This window comes from Marmota monax, unplaced genomic scaffold, assembly GCF_021218885.2.
Source record: "Marmota monax isolate L192 unplaced genomic scaffold, Marmota_monax_Labrador192_F-V1.1 WCK01_AAM20220418_F8-fsc00360, whole genome shotgun sequence".
Classification (NCBI taxonomy): Eukaryota; Metazoa; Chordata; class Mammalia; order Rodentia; family Sciuridae; genus Marmota; species Marmota monax.
In genome coordinates, this window is record NW_026694905.1 from 255,214 (window position 1) to 272,781 (window position 17,568).

Consider the following 17,568-nt stretch of genomic DNA (forward strand, 5'->3'; position numbering starts at 1 on the left):
TTCTTATAGCAGTTGCAAGGTTTCTGGTCTAATTCCAAGTCTAGGATGCATTTTGATTTGACTTTTGTGCAGGGTGAGAAACAGGAATATAATTTTACTCTTCTACATATAGATATCTAGTTTTCCCAGCACCATTTGTTTAAAAAGCTGTCTTTTCTTCAACATATATTTTCGGTACCTTTGTCAAGTACCAGATGCTTATAATTATATGTGTTTGTGTCTCCTACTCTATTCCACTGGTCTTCATATTTAATGTCAATACCATGCTGTTCTTAATCTTTAAAAATATTTGCTCATCAGGCTGGGCACAGTGTCCATGCCTGTAATCCCAAAGACTCAGGAGGCTGAGGCCGAGTTTCCACCTGTCTGTGGCTCCCACTCTAGAGAGCACTCAGCAGAGAGATTAACAACATGACCAACATATGGGTCCACTGGTTGTAAAAAGACCAATCACCATGTGATGTGCTTAGGCTCTCACTCCTGAAAGCAGGTGGCTCACCAGGACCCCATAAAATGCCTGAGTTATCGCTGCTGCCTAATGTCTCCGTACCAACAAAGATTCTGGTGTTCTAGGTTATTAGATGTTTTAGTCAGCTTTTTCACTGCTGTGATCAATAGACCTGATAAACTGTTCCTCCTTTATAATTGTTTTTATTTGGGAGCTCACAGTTTCAGAGATTTCAGTCCACAGACAGCTGACTCCATTCCTTAGGGCTTGAGGTAAAACAGAACATCACAGCAAAAGAGTGTGGCTGGCCGAGAGAAGAGTGTGGCGGAGGGAAGAGTGTGGCGGAGGGAAGCAGCTCACATGATGATTAGGAAGCAGAGAGAGAGAGACTCTACTTGCCAGATATAAAACTTATGTCCCAAAGGCCCACCCTCAATGCCCCCTGCCTCCTTCAGCCGCACTCTATCCACCTTCAGTCACCACTCAGTTAATCCCATCAGGAGGATTTATTCATGGATTGGGTTACGGCTCTCATAACCCATTCATTTCTCCTCTGAGCCTTCTTGCATTGTCTCACACACTAACTTTTGGGGGACACCTCACATCCAAACCATAACACTGGGAATAACACCTGTGTCACCCAGAGGCATCAACTTCTTTAAAAGCAGTGACAATGCTTCGCCTACCTGTCTTTACCATAGTCACCCTGCTAGATAACTACACAATGGCCAACAGATTCGGGGTTCCACTCAGTGCACAGTTCACCAATGTGATAAGGGGCTACTTCATTCCTAGCTTAGGCTCAGGGCCTCTGAAGGCAGTAAGGTAAGCACTGCTACAGGGATCCCCCAACACTTAATTGGGATTCTTTGGGGGTAATTTACTTATAAATATAACCAGGATAGAGAAGATATCCCCCTTCCCCAAAGCATTCATGAAAGAAAAAAGAAGAAATAAGAAAATTCAAGGGATGGAAACAAAAACTCAAAATAGAGATGGGCCCATGACAAAATCACCAGTCCTCCTCAACACCCACAATGTGAAAGGAAAAAAACTTGATATCTTTTAGATCTTCTGAGGTGCTACTAAGGCTAAGTCATAAAACAGCAACTTCCTATTCTTAAAAACTGCTGGAGCTGTGCACAGTGGCCCATGCCTATAACCTGAGACTCAGGAGGCTGAGGCAAGAGGATCACAAGTTCAAGGTCAGCCTCAACAACTTAGCAAGACCCTGTCTCAAAAAAAAAAAAAACTGTTCAAAGGAGGTAGGAATGTAGCTCAGTGGACAAAAGTTTGCTTAGCATGTGTGAGGCCCTGGGTTCAATCCCCAGTACTGCAAAAAAAAAAAAAAAAACAAAAAACAAATGCTATTCAAATTCTTTTTCAGGACACAGGCACAGACCCCTAGGACCTTAATAATTTTGTTTTTGATTGTTGTTTTTTGGGCTGTGCTAGGGATCGAACCCAAGGCCTCATGCTTGCCAGGCAAAATGCTCTATCACTGAGCAACATCCCTAGCCCACACTGAAAATAATCTTGAGGACCTGGGAGAACCCACTCTTCACTGAGGAATAAGAACAGAGCCTCAGAGACCTAGGTTAAAACCAGGGATGCCTGCAACAATGCAGGACAGATCCACCTGGATCAGTGTGTGCTGCGTACTATTTCATCAAAATTTTCCTGGTTTCAACGAATCCACCCTCTATTTCCCCTTACATTCCCACTTAAAATCCTCTGCTGCTGGCCAATCAGGAAGACAGATGAGGTTGCATCCTATCTCCTTGTTGCTGACCATCAACAAAGTCCTTTGTGTTTGCAAAAATTCAGTGCCATAATATTAGCTTATTGTGCTTCTCGTGTAGCAAGCTGTTGCTCACTGTCTCACTGTAGACCATATATTCCCCATTTACAAACTTTCTTTGGGCCTCTTTATAGTGGTATTCACAACTTTCATAACAAAAGGCTCTTGAAACTGTTCATAAACAGGTGTTGTGGTTCCGATGACTGAGGAGGCAGAGGCAAGAGAATCACAAGTTAAAAGGCCAGCCTCAGCAACCTAGTGAAACCCTCAGCAACTGAGTAAGACCCTATCTCAAAAGTTAAAAAAGGACTGGGGATATACCTCAGTGGCAAAGCATACCCTGCATTCAATTCCCGGTATAAAGAAAAGAAAGGAAAATTAAAGAAAAAAGGAGGGAAAGGGAGGAAAAACTGTCCACTTTGCAACATCAAAAGCATCTCATCAGTGCCCCCAGGGATTTCTGTACCACACAGCCTTTAGTAACCTCCTCCTAGGCCTCTACCAGACACTGGATCACCCATAATGGCCTATGCTACCCATGGCCCTGGTACCAGAACTTGTCATACCTTAGAACAAAAACTGCTGGCTGCACATGGGGCCCTTCTGGGGGTGGAGGCTCACAGTTCCTGAGCCTGTGACTCTGCCCCCAGTTGCATGTTGTGCTTGGGTCCTGGAAGCAACACCCACAGAAGCCTTCCTGCTAAGAACATACCTGGCATCTTCAGGACAAAGTCAGATCTGAGGCGTAAGCACAGTCACCTCTGTAGGAGGATGCAGCTCCCCTTCTGCTCAGTCACTCCCTAGATGCAGTGGTCTTAGAGGGCCCCCCATCTCTAGGACCACTGTCTCCCTGAGAGGCTCCTGAGCAACTCATGAAGTGTGTTCAGATGTTTTCTGAATGGCACAGCCACCACTGCATGTGACGACCTCACTGGAGAGGTGCTACAGTCTAGCCCTTAACTGAATCCATCACTCTTAAACAAACAAACAAATACACAACAACAACAACAACACAGTAATACAACAACAACAACAACAACAAAACACAGTAATACTAAACACCATGACCCTACAATGCCCCTTTCCCAGGAAGCTAGCCAAGTTAGAAGAAAAGTTAAGAGCAAGCCTGAGGGGCTGGGGTTGTGGCTCATGGCAGACCTCTCCTAGCATGAGTGCGGCCCTGGGTTTGCTCCTCAGAACCACTAAAGATAAATAAATAAATGTATTGTATCCATCCATAACTAAGAAACATTTTTTAAAAACACTAGAAAAATTCATGTTCAAAACACTAGAAAAATTAGGGATGACAGGAACATATCTCAACATCATAACAGCTGTCTATGCTAAGCTCCAGGCCAACATCATTCTAAATGGAAAAAAACTGAAAGTACTCCCTCTAAAAACTGGAACAAGACAGGGATGCTCTCTTTCACCACTTCTATTTAACATAGTTCTTAAAACACTGGCCAGAGCAATAAGATAAAAGAAATTAAAGGGATACAGGTAGGAAACGAAAAACTCAAATTAGCACTATTTGCTGACGATATGATTCTATACCTAGAAGACCCAAAAAGTTCCACCAGAAAACTTCTAGAACTAGTAAATGAATTCGGCAAAGTAGCAGGATATAAAATCAACACTCATAAATCAAAGGCATTTCAGTGACAAATCCTCTGAAAGGGAAATGAGGATAACTACCCCATTTACAATAGCCTCAAAAAAATATGTAAAATACTTGGGAATCAACTTAACAAAAGAGGTGAAAGACCTATATAATGAAAATTACAGAACCCTAAAGAAAGAAATCAAAGAAGACCTTAGAAGATGGAAAGATCTACCTTGCTCTTGGATAAACAGAATTAATATTATCAAAATGACCATACTACCAAAAGCACTATACAGATTTAATGCAATTTTAATCAAAATCCCAATGGCATTCCTCATAGAAATAGAAAAAGCAATCATGAAATTCATCTGGAAAAATAAGAGACCCAGAATAGCTAAAGCAATCCTTAGCAGGAAGAGTGAAGCAGGTAGCATCACAATACCAGAACTTAAACTATACTACAGAACAATAGTAACAAAAACAGCATGGTATTGGCACCAAAACAGATTGGTAGACCAACGGTACCGAATAGAGGAGACAGAGACTAACCCACAAAATTACAATTATCTTATATTAGACAAAGATGCCAAAAACATACACTGGAGAAAAGATAGCCTCTTCAACAAATGGTGCAGGGAAAACTGGAAATCCATATGCAACAAAATGAAATTAAACCCCTATCTCTCCCATGCAGAAAACTCAAAAGTGGATCAAGTACCTAGGAATTAAATCAGAGACTCTGCATCTGATAGAAGAAAAAGTAGCCCTAATCTTCATCATGTGGGATTAGGCCCCCAACTTCCTTAATAAGACTCCTATAGCACAAGAATTAAAACCAAGAATCAATAAATGGGATGGATTCAAACTAAAAAGTTTCTTCTCAGCAAAAGAAACAATCTGTGAGGTGAATAGAGAGCCTACATCTTGGGAGCAAATTTTTACCCCTCACACATCAGGTAAAGCACTAATCTCTAGGGTTTATAAAGAACTCAAAAAGCTAAACATCAAAAAAAAAAAAAAAAAAAAACAAACCAAATAACCCAATCAACAAATGGGCCAAGGACCTGAACAGACACTTCTCAGAAAAGGATATACAGTCAATCAACAAACAGATGAAAAAATGTTCATCATCTCTAATAATCAGAGAAATGCAAATCAAAACTACTGTAAGATATCTCACTCCAGTCAGAATGGCAGCTATTATGAAGACAAACAACAATAAGTGTTGGCGAGGATGTGGGGAAAAGGCACACTCATACACTGCTAGAGGGACTGCAAATTGAAGCAGCCAATATGGAAAGCAGTATAGAGATTCCTTGGAAAATGGGAATGGAACTACCATTTGACCCACTTATCCCACTCCTCAGTCTATACCCAAAGGACTTAAAAACAGCATACTACAGGGACACAGCCACATCAATGTTCATAGCAGCACAATTCACAATAGCTAAACTGTGGAACCAACCTAGATGCCCTTCAATAGATGAAGGATAAAAAAAAAATGTGGCATATATACACAATGGAATATTACTCAGCAATAAAAGAGAATAAAATCATGATATTTGCAGGTAAATGGATGGAGTTGGAGAATATAATACTAAGCAAAGTTAGCCAATCCCCAAAAACCAAATGCCTCATGTTTTCTCTGATATAAGAAGGCTGACTCATAGCGGAGTAGGGAGGGGGAGCATGGAAGGAAGATAAACTCTAGATAGGGCAGAGGGGTGGGAGGGGAAGGGAGGGGCATGGGTTAGAAATGATTGTGGAATATGATGGACATCATTATCCAAAGTACACGTATGAGACATGAATTGGTGTGAATATACTTTGTATACAACCAGAGATATGAAAAATTGTGCTCTATATGTGTAATAAGAATTGTAATGCATTCTGCTGTCATATATAAATGAGAGAGAGAGAGAGAGACCCAGCGAACAAGCCTGGACCAAACGTCCAAGTGAATACTATCTCAGAAGACCCTGATTCTCTCATGGTATGTTACAAAGAGGGCAAACCAGTGTTATCTGTAAGAACTGCTTTCTTGCACACATGTCAGAATAGCTGCTCACTGAGATGCTGATCATGCAAAGAACAAAGCAAACTGATAATATGACTACTTCTTCAGCCTAACTTTTACACCCCATCCCTGCAGTCACTGGCATGGATCTGAGCACTGTGGAATGGAAAGAGCTTGAACCAGCTGCCGTCACTGAACAAAGCATCGTGGGAGAATGTAGGTGTGCTTTTCTGGTGAAGCACTGACTCACTATGTGAAATGGAAGTGCAGCTGTGCAACCTGTCACCACTGGACTTTCTGGAGAAGCTTATCACCACTGGATCTTCCCTGTAAGCTTTTCTCAGTAAACCTTACATCCTAACATCTCAACCCCAGGAGTTTTCTTTGGTCCCTGGGCCATCTTCTCATTGCCCTAGCACAACAGGGCTGTGAATAATACACTGGAATGTCCAGTTAAAGATGAGGAAGTCAGTGTGACTCAGGCATGTCCCCTGCTTTTATATCCAACCACTGGGTTCTTAATCTTTGTTAATGAATTCTTCTAGAATTTCCATTAAATCTAGTTCTTTTCTAAATATGTTACATTTTATTTTTTAAATAAATAAAATAACAGATTTAGAAAATTTTTGTTTTCTGTTAATATTTATCTCCCTGAACAACAACTTCAGGTGTCTGAAGCCCTGTGACTCACTTTATATTGTGTGCTGTTTCTAGTGCCAGTTCTAGCTCATGTGACCTCATCTCTTCATGTGCCTAGTTTTAAGTGTGTACTGAACACTGTATTTGGAAACAATGTGAGCTGTGGGACACTATTAACATTATCGAGAAATTATTCTCATGTACTCCAAATGAGTAACCAGAGTGCTAAATCCTGCTTTCCTTTGGGTTGTAACACTTGCAAATCCTACCTAATCCATGAGGGTTCACAGGGTCCATACATGGTGGCCCCACACTCCAACGTTTGTCCCTATGCTATCAAAGGTCTGCTCAATCTCTTGGCTGCCTAGACTAAGGTTCCATGGCAAAAAGAGTCCCAAATGATAGGCTCATCACTTTGACTTCTGCCATCTCCTTAATCCTCTTCTATTAACTATTCACTCCTTATTTTAGATCATTGGTATTACCAAATAGGTCTGCCAAGGAGAGGGTCTGGCTCAGGACTCCTCCAATCATGGAAGCCATGATGCCAGTATTCAGATCTTGGGAGGCAGCTAGGCCCTGCAAAGGCTCCTAAGAGCCAGGTCACTCACCAGCAGAAAAGAACCCTCTGGATGGTCACAGGCCTCCACTGCAGAGCAGGAGGTAGGTAGGCAGAAGGAGGCCCACTCCCACCCAGTCTGTGCTTTCCACACTTTGATCAATCCCTGCTTGTCCACAGTAGCAACCAGCTGCAGCTGAGGATAGGTCACCAAATTCACCAGAGGAGCAGGCTGCAGAGGGCTGGACCAGATCTCCGTGCCCTGGCAACAACAAAATTAATATTAACAACTGACATATGCATCCATTTATTTCATAAACAGTTATTATTTTCATACAGTCAACCAGCATACATTTTCCTGTGCCTATTCTGCCAGGCTTCACAGTACACATAGGCACACAGGTGAAGAGGATGTGACCCCACCTTACTGCACTATAAGGAGAGCAGTAATAGAGACCCACGTCCTAGATGGACAAAGAGCAGGACCTACGGGGGACACTCAGACCTCCTGGAGGCTGGGTAGCATCCATTAGGAGCACAAGAGGGGAGAGTTTCACAATGGCATGATGCTTTAGGCACTTCCAAACGGTTACCCAGAGCTCAAGGAAAAAGAAGGGGCAGACTAGACAGGGAGGCCAGAGGCAACACTGACACACCACACACATATACCACACACACACACACACACACACACACAGGCTGCATGCAGCTGCACTCTCAATTGACAAAGACTTTTCTTTATTCTTTTTTTAATATATATTTTTATCTTTTATTTGTTCTACTTAGCTGTACATGATAGCAGAATGCATTTCAATTCATTGTACACAAATGGAGCACAACATTTCAATTCTCCAGCTGACAAAGACTTTTTACGTGTGCTTTCTCACTCGAGTCTCATGGCAGCCCAGTTTTACTGACAAACTCACATGAATAGGTTATGCTGCACAGATGGCTGCTGCCCTGCTGAATGCTGCCTCCTTCTCTAGGATGTGCCCTAGCAGTGCAGCCACAGGCTACCCCCAGCCAGGCCTATCCCCATCCAGTCCACCGATTCAGACAACTGCCCTGAGCTGAGTCCTCCAAGGTCTCTCCTGGGATTTTGCAAATTGGAACAGAGAAGCAGGACAACCTGTTGCCACAAAGCACTGTCACAGGGTGTCAGAGTGGATCTACCCAACTGCTGCCCCAGGCTTCCCAGGCCTGCATGGTGAGGTTTCTTCCCAATTTTGAGTCATTATTGATCTCTCTTCTTCATAATGATTTATCATGACTTTTTTTCCAATCATGATATCCTAGAACTCTTCCATCAGTTGTTTTTTTCCCCTCTGTCACTTGACTTCTGTTGACTAAACAGGTAATATAACAGGGACTGGTGACAAGGGATTCTGAGAGAAATACAGAATTTTTACAAATTTTCGTTTGTGGTATTAAGAGGGAAAAAAGCACTGTAACTCCCCTTTCTATTTCTAAACCGAAAAACAACACCCACTGAAACAGAATGAGGAATATGCTGGTCAATTCCTGCCTGCAATCTCCAACTCCAGGGCCTCACACAGGGGGGGACCCAACTTGTGAGACATGAGGACTCTGGTGCCCCAGGGCAGATGGATGCTTCTGCTGGTACTGAAAACTGTGATTCTAGGAGGAGAGAAGTTTAACCCTACAATTTTTCAGAGGTTAAGAGAATAAAACATAGCATGAGAAACCATCAAAAATGAATGCAGATGACTGGTTAAAAATATGGAGTTGAACATTGTTAAGTACATAGAAAAATTAAGCAAGTAAAAAAAATGTCTAACTTCAGGGATAGTAAAAGGGGAGGAAGAGGATAAAAATGATAATGTCAGTGTTACCTCATGATTCAACCATGAAGATCATGTACATTAATAATTATGGTAATATAGCCTGATGTGGTGGCACCTGTCTGTAATCCCAGCGGCTTGGGAGGCTGAGACAAGAGGATCATGAGTTCAAAGCCAGCCTCAGCAAAAGCGAAATGCTAAACAATTCAGTGAGACACTGTCTATAAATTAAAAAAAAAAAAGTAATATAAACAATAACTGTTGGCCTAAACAAAATGTACTTGTTTCAGGACAGGAAATTTAAACCTGTGTAGAGAAAAAATGATAAATCACCTGCCCCCAAAATTCAACAGATAATTCCTTTGGGAATACCCTTTCCTCCAGGGAAACATGAATGGGACATGATTGGTTTTTAAAACAAACCTTTTGAGCTAGGCATGGTGGTGCATGCCTGTAATTCTAGTGACTCGGGAGGCTGAGGTAGGACGATCACAAATTCAAAGCCAGCCTCAGCAATTTAGCCAAGTCCTAAACAATTCAGGGAGACCCTGTCTCAAAAAATAAAAAGGGCTGGGGATGTGCCTCAGTGGTCCCTGGGTTCAATCTCCAGCACCAAACAGTAAAAATTAAAACAAACATTTCAGGTTTTTTTGTAAGGTACTCAGGATGGAACCCAGAGCCTCACACATTCTAGGCAAGTACACTATCAATGAGCCACCCCCAACCCCGCTTTTAGAATTTTGACCTTTAAACTATATGTAACTGCAACATATGTGGCATCTTCATTTCTATCATCTATAGGTAAGATGACCGCAAAACTCTGTTATGCTTTTAATTTTTTTCAAAATAACAGTTATGAATTTTACAAATAAATAATTTTAAAATTTGATAGAGGTTCAGGATGGCAGCACAGAGAGACAAAGCACACGGTAACTATGACGCAGCTCCCTGGCCAGGGGTCTCTACATTTGCCAGAAGATAAGCAGGAAGGCACAGGCTGGCAGTCCTAATGACAAGAGAATTTCTTAGTGCTCACAGACTTTGAAACTGGTGTGGGGAGCTACCCATGTGACTGCTTTGCTCCAGAAAAGAAATGCATATGGGCAATCCCACTCCAACCTCCAGAGCTTAACTTAAAACAGGATGCCACCTTGGGAATGGAGTCACTGCTACAGTCCATCCTGCTGTAGGGGCCACAGGGTCCCAGCAGCATGGCTGCTCCTGCCAGGAACCCCAGTACCACTGGCACACACCTCTACAAAGACTGAGGAAAAGCCTTTCCACAGCCTGTGTCCCTTGATGTCATATCCACCATCATCGTCACTCTTCAACTGTGGTCATGCATCTTTGATAGCCTGGGTCCATTCCAAAGTTCTACCACTATTTCCAAAACACCTACAGTCTAGACTGCTGAGGTACTCTTAGATGTGATGCTGATTACAGATGGCTAAAGAAATGGCAAGGAAGCTACAATCCTGGCCTAAATCAAAGCCAGTGCACCTACCTGACATTTTACACCTCAGCTACATGCCAAAGTCTTTCCCTATGAAAGTTTCTTCATAAAATTGGAAGAGGCAACTATTACACCAGATGCACAGACATCAACATACAGACACAAGAAGCACAAAATTATCCAGAAACTGACCCCAGTGTAAAGGAAATCTTTTTATTTGATTGCCTGAAAAGGAATTCAAATTAACAATTCTAAGGAAACTCCTCGAGATACAATAGATAATAAGAAGAGGAAAACAATTTATGATCTGAATGAGAAATTCAACAGATAAAAATCATAAAAAAGAATGAAATAGAAATCTTAGAGCTAAAAAGATCTTCAATTTGAGGCAGCATGGACAACTTAAAAGTAAGATCCTATTTCAGAATCAATTTTCAAAATGGACTAGAGCTGTAGCTCAGTGGTAAGAGTACTTACCTAGCATGCATGAGGTCCTGGGTTAAATCCCCGTATTGCAAAAGAAAAGAAAAGAAAGAAATGAAGGAACTCTCACTGGTAAAACAGACACACACAAAAGAAAAAAATCAAACTTTATCACTACAGAAACCACCAAACCATAGGATAAATCAGAGAGCCAGAGAGGAAAAAAGAATACACAAAATAATCAGAAAACAATAAACAACTTGTCAATAACCTTGAATATAAATGGATTAACTTCTCCAATAAGAAGATACAGACTGGTTGAATGAATAGAAAAAGAAAAGAAGACCCAAAGGTAGCTTTACAATCACCAGTAAAGACACATGTAGACCCAAAGTGAAAGCATGGAAGAATATTCCACACTCATGGAAACCAAAAGCAAGTAGCTACTATACTCACATCAGATAAAAGAAACTTCTAAGTCAAAGGTTTTGAGACAGGGCAATTCACGAGAGGATATAAAAATTGTAAGTATATACAAACCCAACAACAGACCATCTAATTAGGGAGATTCTCCAGAACAATAATATTTGAGAGCATCAACACCCCATTTTCATTAATGAACGTGTCATCAGACAAAAAATCAACAAAGATACATCAGAGTTGAACTATATACCATGGAGCTAATGAACCTAACATGATTTACAAAACATTTCGGCCGCTAACTGAGGAATGCATTCTCATCAGCACATGGAACACTCTCCAGGAGAGACCAAACAGTAGTCCACAGTAGTCCAAACAAGACTAGAAGTCAACAACAGCAATGGAAAATATACAAACATATGGTCTTGAACAACCAATGAGATGCTGAAGAAATTAAAAAGAAAATAAAAAATTTTCTTGAAACACATGGAAATACAACCCATCAAACTATGTGGAATACAGCAAAATAAGTATTAGAGTGTTACATGTTAGGGAAAAAACTAGAAAGATTTCAAATAACTTAATGATATACCTCAGGGGCCTAGAAAAAAGAAGAAAAGCTTAACCTAAAATTAGAAGGAAAGAAAAATTTAACAATGAGAACAGAAATAAACAAAATCAAGAGGTTTTTTTTTTTTTTTTTTTGGTACTGTGGATTGAACACAGAGTTGCTCTACCACTGAGCTACATCCCCAGCACTTTTTACTTTTTATTTTGAGATGGGTTCTTACTAAGTTGCTTAGGGCCTTGCTAAATTGCTAAGGCCAGCCTTGAACTTGTAATGCTCTTGCCTCAGCCTCCCAAGTCACTGAGGTAGGGTTGGGCCACCATATCTGGCTCAAAACAAAGACTTTTTAAAACAAAAGAGATCAACAAAATGAAAATCTGATTTTTGAAGATAAAATTGATGCCCTTAGCTAGCTAAAAAGAAGAAAACTCAAATAAAATTAGAGATAAAAGAAAAGATGTTACAACTAATACCACAGAAATACAAGCAATCATAAAGAAGAATGAAATTATGGCATTTTCTGGTAAACAGATGCAACTGGAGACTATCATGTCAAGTGAAATAAGACAGTCCCAAAAAACCAAAGGCTGAATGTTCTCTATGATATGTGGACACTAACCCACAACAAGGTAGGGTGGGGAGGGGAAGAAAAGAAGTTCATTGGATTAGACAAAGGGGAGTGAAGGGAAGGGAGAGGGGAAGAGAGTAGGAAAGACAGCAGAATGAATTGGATGTGACTTTCTTTTGCTCATAAATGAGCACATGACTAGGGTACTGTGACTCCACATCATGTACAACCACAAAAATGGGATCCTAAACTGGAATGGGTTGTACTCCTTGTGTGTACAATGTCAGAATACACTCTGCTGTCATGTATATCTAAGAACAACAACAAATAATAATAAAAAGATTTTAAAAATACAGGCGATCCTAAGAATCTACTATGAATAATTATACACTAACAAACTGAAACATCCAGAAGAAATGGATAAGTTCCTGGACACATACAAGCAACCAAGATTCAATCAAGAAGTAACCGAAAATCCAAATAGATTTCTAATAAGAAGTGAGACTAAAGCATTAACTGGAAGTCTCCCATCAAAGAAAACTCTAGGATCTGATGGCTTCACTGCTGAATTCTACCAGACATGTCAAGATTATTTCAACTCTTCTCAATCTATTTTAAATAAACAAAAAAAGAGGAAACTGTGTCAAATATGACCTACAGGGTCCTTCCTCCAAATGCAGACAATGACACACACACAAAGAAAACTACAAACTGCTCTCACTGATGAACACACATGCAAAAATTCTCAACAAAATACGAGCAAACTGAATTCAAGAGCACATCAAAAACATTATGCACAGTGGGATGCACCTGTAATCCCTATTATTCAGGAGTCTGAGGCAGGAGTATCATGAGTTCAAGGCTAGCCTGGGCAACAGTGAGATCCCTGTCCCAAAAAAGACTTTGGGTTGGGGATATAGTTCAGGGGTAGCACACTTTCCCACCATGTACAAGGCCCTGGGTTTGACTGCTCTCCAGCACAGTGACTTTATAACAACAAAAAAAGATTTACACCATGATCAAGTGGGATTTATCCCAGGAATGCAAGAATGGTTCAACATGCACAAGTCAATAAGAGATAAGAGATGATATATCACATCAACAGAATGAAGAACCAAAACCTTTATGATCATCTCAATTGATGCAGAAAAATCACGAGATGATAAAAATTCTCAAAAAATTAGGCAGAGAAGAAACACAACACAATAAAAGTTATATATGACAAACCCATAGCCAACATCATACTGAAGAGGGAAAAGCTGAAAGTGTATCCTCTAACATCTGGTACAAGGCAAGGATGATATGATTTTATACCCAGAAAAACCTAAAGACCACTCCTGCCAAAAAAGAAGTGATAAGCAAATTCAGTGAAGATACAGGATATAAAATTAACATACAAAAAAGCATTTAAAAAAAATTTAGTTGTAGATGGACACCTTTATTTTATTTATTCAATTTTTTTAATGTGGTGCTGAGGATCGAACCCAGTGCTTCACATGTACAAGAGCTCTACCACTAAGCCACAACCCCAGCCCCCCAAAAAGCATTTTTATACACCGATAACAAATTTGTTGAAAAAGAAATCAAGGAAGCAGTCCCACTTGCTTGGTGTTTGTCATTCCAGATGTAAGACAGATTTTGAACTCAAGTGCTCTAAGGAAGATAAGGGCATCTGTGTTCTTTCTCCCCCAGGTCCTCCAGAAACAAAGTGCAACAAATTTTGAGAAGCCAATGCCTTTCAACACTCCAAGAGTATCATAGAAAACAGGAGTAAACACTTCAAAACATTAATATAGGCAAAGGTTTTTTGCATAACACCTCAAAAGCAAAGACAACAAAAGCAAAACAAGGCAAACGGGCTTCTTTCAAACTAAGAAGGTTCAGCACCAAAGAAAATTGTGAGCAGAAGTGACAACATGCCTGCAGAATGGGAGGAATCTGTCAACTATTCATTCAATGAGAGAGTAATCCAGGACACTCAAGGAACTCAACAGCAAAAGAACAAATACTTTGATTTTTAAAATGGGCAAAATATGTGAATAAACATTTCTAGAAAAGACAAATTGGGACTGAAATGAAGTAAATCAAATTCCATGCATGTATTTGTCAAAATGAACCAAACTCTTATGTATAACTGTAATGAAGTAATAAAAGAAAAAAACAAATAGCCATAAGTATATGAAAATATGTTCAATATCACCAATTATAAGGGAAAGAGAAATTAAAAACACAGCGAGTCAGACACAATGGCATATGCCTGTCATCCCTGTGATCTGAAAGGCTGAGGCAGGAGGAGAGCAAGTTCAAGGACAGCTTCATCAACTTGGCAGGCGAAGCCCTCAGCACTTAGCAAGACCTTATCTCAAAATAAAAAATAAAAGGGCTGGGATGTAGCTCATAGTAGAGCATCCCTGGGTTCAATCCACAGTACCCAACAAAAACCACAATGAGATGTCATCTCACCCTAGTCCACAAATGGCTATAAACAAACAAAAAGGCAAAAAATAACAAATGTTGACGACAATGTGGAGAAAGGGGAATTCTCACACACTGTTAGGAAAGTAAATTAATATGGTCACTATGAAAAACAGTATGAAGGTTACTTAAAAAAAAACTATAAAGAGAACAACCATGATCCAACACCATTTCTAGGTACATATATAAAGGAAATGAAATCATTATTTCAGAGATACTTGCACTTTTTTGATTATTACAGTACTCTTTTGTTGTTGTTTTGATACCAGAGATTGAACCCAGGGGTGCTTAACCACTGAGCCACACCCCCAGCCCTTGTTGTATTTTATTTTGAGACAGGGTCTTGCTGAGTAGTTGGGACCTCACTAAATTACTGAAGCTAGCTTTGAACTCACAATCCTCCTGCCTCAGCCTCCCAAGTCACTGAGATTACAGGCATGTGCCACCACACCTGGCTATAGTACCCTCCATAATACCTGAGATAGGCAATCAACCAAGGTATCCACTGATGGATGAATGGATTAAAATGTGGTATTTGTACACATGTGGAATATTGTTTAGTTATAAAAAGGATGAACTCCTGTCATTTGTGGCAATTTGGATTGAACTGGGTTATGGGAAATAAGCCTGGCACAGAAAGAAAAATATCACATATTATCACTTTATGGAAGCTAAAAATGTTGATCTCATAAAAGAGGGAAGGGCAAGAGGAGAGAGATGTTAGATGAGAGGTCACCAACATATGGTTAATATAGTAGGAATAGTCCTCATGCTCTAGAGCACAATAGGACAACTGCAGCTTACAACAATTTATATACGTCACAGGAGGTTCCCAGCACCAAAAAAAAAAAAAAAAGTTTGAGGAGATCGAAATACTAACTACTCTGATCTGATCATTTTACACTGTATACACTATACCCCACATGTACATATACTGTCAAATTTTTTAAATTGCATTTTATCCCATAAATATGCACACTACTTCTCAGTAAATTTAAAATGAAAAACATTTTTAATAACTATAGATACAAAAAGTTTTAAACAAATTATTGGCAAACTGAATCCTACAGGATTTATAAAAACACCGATACACTAGTAAGAATGGGAAAGGACTGGACCGCAACCAGAAAGGCGATGAGAAAATCAGAGCCAATAAGGAACAGATTTAGATAAATTCCACATTTGAAATTTTAGAAGAAATGGTCATTTTCTAGCAAAATATAAGTGAGTCAACTTGACTCAAGAACAGGTAAAAATGTGGACAGAAGAGAAGCTCTCAGAGAGGCCTTCTGCAAAGGCTGTAAAATATCATAAGCGAGACAAAATTTCCATAGTGAATTCAATCTTTCAGCTTTATTCTTATAGTATTGTTCTCCTTTTTTTTTTTTTTTTTTTCAGATTACAGGAAAAGAACTCAAAATGAAGTTTGCAATCAAAGATGACTGGGAAGAAATTTTATCTTTTGGAATCAGGGTCTTGTTGTGTTGTCCAGGATGGTGAACTCACAGCGTTGTGGTGTAAATTAATCAATAAGATCAGTAAGAGTGTAAGTTATAGGTTATAAATTAGTAAAAAAATAAATAAATAAATAAATATATATATATATATAATAAGATTTTGATAAGTGAGGTAAGACAATTATAAATCAAGAACTGACATAGGAAGGCCTACGACTCCATTTTGCTGCCTTCTATAAAACACTGTTACAAGAGCTGTTTTTGAGAAACTGAAATTAAAACTGTTTTCTTATTATATATTGTTTTCTGTATATTGTACCCCACAAATTGTACCCTACTCAGGATGCAGCAATGGTTGTGGTACGCTGCATCCTGGGTTGGAGTGCCCTCGTGGGTCTACATGACTTTGAAATAGACTCTTGCCCCTGCCAACCCCTGCTCAACTCGGGATACGACTGTCTAATACCTGCTCGAACCCAAGATGTGGCTAACTGAGTGGCAAAGCTGACCGCTTTTTTTCTAGCTTCTGTAATAGGCTTCCTTGCATGATGCTAAGGAAAGCCCCTGAGTTGTGGTTCATCTTTAGGTTCCCAGGACATAGGCCAGGAAGCTACTGTTCTCCCACAGAGTTTCAATCTCTACGGGTGAGTGACAGTCCCTGGCCAGGTAAATAAAGCTCTCTTTGATTTGAATTTGGACTTAAAAGAGTGTTTTCATAAGTCCAAATTTGGACTTTTAACAGGCTCATGTGATCCTCCGGCCTCAACCTTCTGAGTAGCCAGGACCATTTTGGTGTCGTACTGCACAGGGCTGTGTCAGGATTTCCTCAGGAAAGGTCCTGTGGTTGGGAAGCAAGGCAGAGGAGCATGAAGACCCTCGAGCACCCTGCAGCCAGCCACACTGGAAACAACTGCACACATTAACATAGGGTTTGGCAAACCAATTCAGCCAAATTCAGACCACTGCTTAATTGTGTATTATATGAATTTTTTATATTTTGGTTAAAAAAACAACAAAAATAATAATTCATGTCACATGAAAATCATATGAAATTAGAAAGGAGAATTACTGAGGAATGAAAATGGTCAAATTAGGGGCTGGGGTTCTATCTTAGTGGTAGAGCGCTTGCCTAGCATGCGTGAGGCATTGAGTTCGATCCCCAGCACCACATAAAAATAAACAAAATAAATTCATTCTGTCCATCTACAACTAAAAAAAATATTTAAAAAAATAGAAAATGCCAAATTATATTGTTGTGTGCATGTATGAATATATAACAACGATTTCCACCATTATGTACAACTGCAACGCACCAAAAATCATGGAAAAAAT

The 17,568-nt window shown here is 39.9% G+C and overlaps 1 protein-coding gene across 7 annotated transcripts in view; it reads right to left on the minus strand.

Moving 5' to 3' along the window:
- Cdk20 (cyclin dependent kinase 20) overlaps nucleotides 1–17,568 on the minus strand; it is a 53,111-nt gene that overhangs the window by 9,912 nt on the left and 25,631 nt on the right. For 5 of the 7 annotated variants that reach the window (XM_058573525.1, XM_058573524.1, XM_058573526.1 and 2 more), the window contains one exon: nucleotides 7,123–7,332. In XM_058573525.1, the coding sequence (XP_058429508.1) occupies nucleotides 7,123–7,332 (210 nt within the window). Of the gene's footprint in view, nucleotides 1–7,122; nucleotides 7,333–17,568 lie in introns of those variants that run through there. The other 2 variants (XM_058573529.1, XR_009225179.1) reach the window with 2 other exon arrangements.